Raw genomic sequence first — 5,711 nt, forward strand, 5'->3', positions numbered from 1 at the left:
CAGAGCGTCTGGTTCTCCAATTTCAAAAAATAGGTAAATTCTTTTTTTTTCCATAACAAATTTGATTGTATCTCCGTACCGGTTTATGTTATTATAAAAAGTTGTATTATCATATCAAATATTATAGCATTATATTAAATTCTTTCATTAAATTAGATTGTTTCATTGCATCGTGGCCTCAGGTCTTATTTTGACGTCTTCCTAATTTAAAGGACTTCCTATTAATAAAAAAAATTTTAACCACCTCCCTAAAAATCCACCTCAACTCTCACGAACCTCGTAAAGTTCGGCCGGAACTTTCCAGCTGATGATGGTGTTGGGCTTGCTGCCAGGGACATAATTTAACTTTATGTTCGTTTTCTCACCGACGACTTCCAACCCGTTAAACATTTGGTAGAAGACGTCGGGCTGTTCGAAAACGTTCGAGGTACTACCACAGTCAACTAATAGGGGCACGGTAAAAGCTGTTTGGGGTGGTAAAATTCAACTAGAGATTCTTGGTGCAATGGTTAAAGAGCCTACTCCAGCTGCTACAATTACCGGCTTCAAATGCAAACTCACACCCGCACGTATGCATGCGGTGAATGTGTGATGCATGGATTCACATGTGCGCTCTGCGTGGTATTGCTGATGTCTACAAGAATAATATCACCGCTGCTACTGCTGTTACTATAATTATATTTACTATAATTATAATTACTATAATTATAATTACTATAATTATAATTACTATAATTATAATTACTATAATTATAATTACTATAATTATAATTACTATAATTATAATTACTATAATTATAATTACTATAATTATAATTACTATAATTATAATTATTATAACAATCATTACTATTGTCATTAATATAATTATTATTAAGGATTTAATGATATTACTGGGTTCGGCGGTGGTGCACTGACTCTCATCTGAATTATCAAAAATGCCAGGGTCGGAACAGTCGGGCGTGCCGTCGCATAGGTGCTGAGGGGGTAGGCACTTGCCAGTGGTCAGGCATTTGAAATACTCCAGGTGGCAGCCTGGACGATGTTGTAATGAAATTAGTAATGAAAGTTATGTTGGATCGGTGCAGTACTGCTACTATTTGTCATGTCACACACACGCACGCACACACACACACACACGCACGCACACCACGCACACGCACGCACACGCACGCACACACACGAATTAATGGGCTAGATGTAAAGGTAATGTTGAAAATTATACTTGATTGTGCTTCATTGAATCTTCATTGAACATTTTTTGAAAAGTAATTCTTGAAAAGAAATGCTTCAACCAAACAATCAATCAACCCCCAAACCAACCAACCAACCAATCAAACCAGCCCATCAAACAATCAACCCACAAACCAACCAATCAATCAAACCAGTCCATCAAACAATCAATCACTCAAAATTTTTCTAATGTTTATAAATATAAAAAACACACAAAATTGGCAAAATTATAGTTTATTTTCACGAAGAAATGAAAAAAATTTGCCAAACATACAATTTTGTTCGTCCGAGCCGTCCCCACAATCGTTTGCCCCGTCACATTTGTTGTTGATGTCGACACACTGGTCGTTTGCACACTGGAACTGATTGTCCTGGCATTTGTGGACTGGATGGGTAGAAAAACGTAAAAATCGGTTAAAAAATTTAGGAAAAATTAATTAGTAGCAAAAATAAATTGTAAAAATTTTAATTAATTAAAGGGTTAAATAGTTAATTAAGTGAAACATCAATAAATAATTTAAAAAAAAGTATTTTTAATCTATCAAAATCTCAACAAAATAAAATTCCAAAAAAAGTCAAATCCCTACAGCAATCCTTCTCGTCACTGCCATCTTTGCACTCCACGGTTCCGTTACACTTGGCGGAATTCTCCAGGCAGATGGAACTCCCGTTGTTTGTGTATTCGCATTCGAACTGGGTTAGAGGGTCGCACTTGACCGGGCACTTCTCACCGACACAACGTACTTCCCCGTCTTTGCATTCGCTTTTGGAGATTTGGTTCGTTGTTTATGTGTGTGTGTGTGTGTGTTTGTTTGAGTGTGTGTAATTGTTTGAGTGTGTGTGTTTGTTTGTTTGTTTGTGTGTGTGTGTAATTGTTTGTTTGTGTGGGTGTGTTTTGTGTGTTTGTTTGAGTGGGTGTAGGTGTTTGTGTATATGTGGTATATAGATATGTGTTAAAGTAGGTAAGCAATTATTGTGATAGTTAAGTTATAAAAGTAGTTCACGACAAGACTGCAAATTGACAGACATAAAGCAGCTTAATATAGGATAATATAACGTATAATTAATCAATCAGAACATGTAATACTTTGTATAATAAGAATGAGGTGACATTCAATAGGGACTGACTGGTTAGAAGGAGTTAGACGACTAGTTAAGCTCTATGGAGCAAGGTCCCCTGGTACATAATAGGCGAGCACACGAGTTAAGAAGATGGTTATCTTAGTTCTCTTTAGAATTCTTTTAAGACTTAATGCACTCTAACACATTTGATCACTCCCTTTGATAATCCTCACATTATCTCTATTAGCGTAATTCAATTTGGCAATTTAAGTTTTGTTACAATATTAAACAATAAAAAAAATATTATTAACAATAATGCGTGAGTCGTTTCTCGTTGGATTTCGTTCATTAAACTTTATAACATTTCAAACACTAACTCTAATACTCAACACACCTATTCCGCTAATTAAAGCCATCTTTCATTATTTTTTGATACATGAAGAGTTTCGAGTTATTTAAAGTTGAGCGAGCAAGTTTACAGAAACAGAAAGAATTTCTCCAAGAAGAGGCTATGTTGTTATAATAAATAAATCCCGGTAAATAATGAAAATAATTATTCATAATAAATTTATAATAATTATAATAAATTATTTTCCAACCAGGTCTGGCAGTTGTGCACGAAAGAAGCTCCGGGTGGGTAGGTGCTGTCCTCAAAGACGCAGGGACAATCCGGTTTTTTCTTGCATGATCCGTCCTCTGTCGGTCGGCGGGGATTGTGGGACGAATGGGAGTAAAAGTTTTGCAAATTTAAAATTTAATGGGATTGATGGCTTTGTAAATTTAATGTGTAATAGGATTGATGGATTCAATAAGATAACCAAATACAAAACCCATCCAGTACCTGCTAAATAGGTGCCATCCGGACAGTAACAACCCTCAAGCTGTATGTCGTTCGGCCCCTCTGTGTTGCCTACATATTAAAAAAATTTGTTTTTAATACAGAATAATAATAATTTATTTTTAATATAAAATAATAATAATATTTAATATATAATAATTATAACAATATTATTTAATAATATTTTCAATTTCTTCACGACCAAATCCCCTCACTTCGATATATCACCATATAACATTAAACATTCTCACTTTACATTTTAAATTATTACATCGTTCCTGTGACTTTTTTGTTACCAATACTTGGTCATTCTAACATAACATACACTGTGAGTTTAGATATATTTACATAAATAAGGTGAAAAAAATCTTACCTCGACACGTGAAATCGTCAGGGGATTTGCAGGCCCTATAGACCTGACCATCGGGGCACATTACGGCTGTTTAAGATGGAAAAATTATTTTATATTTCATAAAAAAATCTCTTCTACCCACTTATTTAGTAGTTAATTTGTTTTTTTATTTAAAAGAAATGGAATTAAGTTGAAATTTATGCAAATTTCTTCAAAAAATTCGGAATTAAATTGAAATTTATGCTAATTTTTTCAAAAAATTTAGAATTAAATTGAAATTTATGCAGATTTCTTCAAAAAATGCAATAAACTGACGGCAGAAATAGTTGCTCCTCCATTTGGGGCAGGAGCCCTGCTTGTTGCAGGCCACGGCGAAGCTTTCGACGATCGTACATAAACACGCACAGTCACCGCCTGTCTCACAGCTGTCAATCAATCAATCATTCATTCATTCATTCATTCATTCAATCTTCTGTAAAATCAACAAATCGTAAATAATCTTGCGCAATGACAACACATTTAGTTAATAATTATAATTAATTATCATCTATAATTAATAATTATCATTTGTAATTAATAATTTTCATTTATAATTAATAATTCTCATTTATAATAATCATTTATAATTAATAATAAACTGTGACCTACCTGCAAGCTGCCGACAGACATTCGTCGTAATAAGATTTGTAATCAACGAGGGACCTGCACTCCTTGAAGACCTCCCCGTTTGTTATGATACTACAAGACGAAATCGCCCAAGCTAATCTCTCCTGATGTGTCTGTGGAAATCATCATTCCTTACTTCTTTCATTCATTCATTCATTCGTTCGTTCGTTCATTCATTTGTTCATTCATTTGTTCATTCGTTCATTCGTTCGCCTATTCGTTCATTCATATACTCAACTTTTCTTTCCTTTAATTCATTCATTCATTTTTCTAAATTAGTTTATTCAGTTATTCATTATCTTTGGTTATCGTTTATTTTATCAGGATTAACAAGCTAATATACAGGGAACATGAAACCAACACGCACACACAAACACACACACACACACTCAGTCGCTTTTACTCTTTCTTTTTTCTCTCTCTCTCTCTCTCTCTCTCTCTCTCGCACACACACACCCACACACCCACACACACACACCTCGCAAGGCTTAAACTCGGCATCTTTTTGTTCGATACACGTGGAATCCATCTTCCAATCAGAGATGGATGTGGGGACGGATGGGGGTACAGTGGAAACATCCCCCCTGTACTCCCCACACAGCCCTTCGACCTTGTCCTTGTAACAAGCCGGTAGGTAGATGACCAATCGGGTGCCTGTTTGGGTGGTAATGAAAGTTGGAATTCGACAGGTTAAAATGTTTTTTTTGGCTATTATGGTGGAGATAACACATTGATTTGACCTTATAATTGTGGCGGTTAACGAAAAAAAGGTTTTTCTAAATATAATTATTAATTTAATTTAATTATTAATAATTAATATAATAATTAATTATTCAAAGATTATGCAATTTTTTTTATTACCGATTGCATTTATTTGAAGCATTCAGAAGTTCATGTTTCAGTCAAATTATTGGCTAAAATTTATCAGTTACACCAAATTAAGTTTTATAAAAAAAAAAAAATTGAAACATCTCGTTACCTCCGTAGTAGAGAATGGACACCAGATCTTCAAAAGTGACCATGGTGACGAGGAATGTGCTGACGATGGTTACCTCCTTGGTGGTGTACACCCCGCCTGGCATGACCACCTCGTTTCCATTGAGAACCGGGCCGGAGCCACGCAGCAATTTCAAACTTTGTAAACCAACTTTCGCTTTTATCACCTGAAATGTTTTAGAGTGTAAATGTGTCTGTCTGTCTCTGTGTGTGTGTGTGTGTGTGTATGCGTGTGTGTGGGTATGCGTCAGTGTGTTTGGCGTTGAAATTGAATAAAATAAATAGTCCATTAAATATATTTTTCCTTGAAAGTTAACAAAATAATTAAATTACTTCTAATTCTTCACCAAAAGTCTTTAAAAAACAATTTCAAAAACCAACCAGCCAACCAACCAGCCAACCTACCAGCCAACCAACCAACCAACCAGCCAACCAACCAACCAACTTACCAACCAGTCAACCAACCAACCTTGGTACATATGACTCCAGAATTTCCACAGGGAAGATTAGCACTGGTTATATGAACCGGATCACAGGAGGAGTAGAGAGTTGTGGAATCCGACT

At 35.1% G+C, this 5,711-nt stretch overlaps 2 protein-coding genes across 2 annotated transcripts; both read right to left on the bottom strand.

The window, feature by feature from the left end:
* Positions 1 to 910: 910 nt before the first annotated feature.
* Positions 911 to 1,890, bottom strand: HELRODRAFT_145809 (hypothetical protein; the record flags this gene model as incomplete). Its single annotated transcript, XM_009028651.1, has 3 exons — positions 911 to 1,035; positions 1,508 to 1,618; positions 1,821 to 1,890. Coding segments are annotated over 3 exons (306 nt in total), but the record flags the coding sequence as incomplete, so codon positions are not given.
* Positions 1,891 to 3,723: 1,833 nt separating this feature from the next.
* HELRODRAFT_87243 (hypothetical protein) lies at positions 3,724 to 4,243 on the bottom strand (the record flags this gene model as incomplete). The annotated part of the gene is made up of 2 exons (XM_009028594.1): positions 3,724 to 3,910; positions 4,134 to 4,243. Coding segments are annotated over 2 exons (297 nt in total), but the record flags the coding sequence as incomplete, so codon positions are not given.
* Between the last annotated feature and the right edge of the window lie 1,468 nt (positions 4,244 to 5,711).

The sequence above is a fragment of the Helobdella robusta genome (genome assembly GCF_000326865.2).
Source record: "Helobdella robusta unplaced genomic scaffold HELROscaffold_57, whole genome shotgun sequence".
In the NCBI taxonomy this organism is placed as follows: domain Eukaryota; kingdom Metazoa; phylum Annelida; class Clitellata; order Rhynchobdellida; family Glossiphoniidae; genus Helobdella; species Helobdella robusta.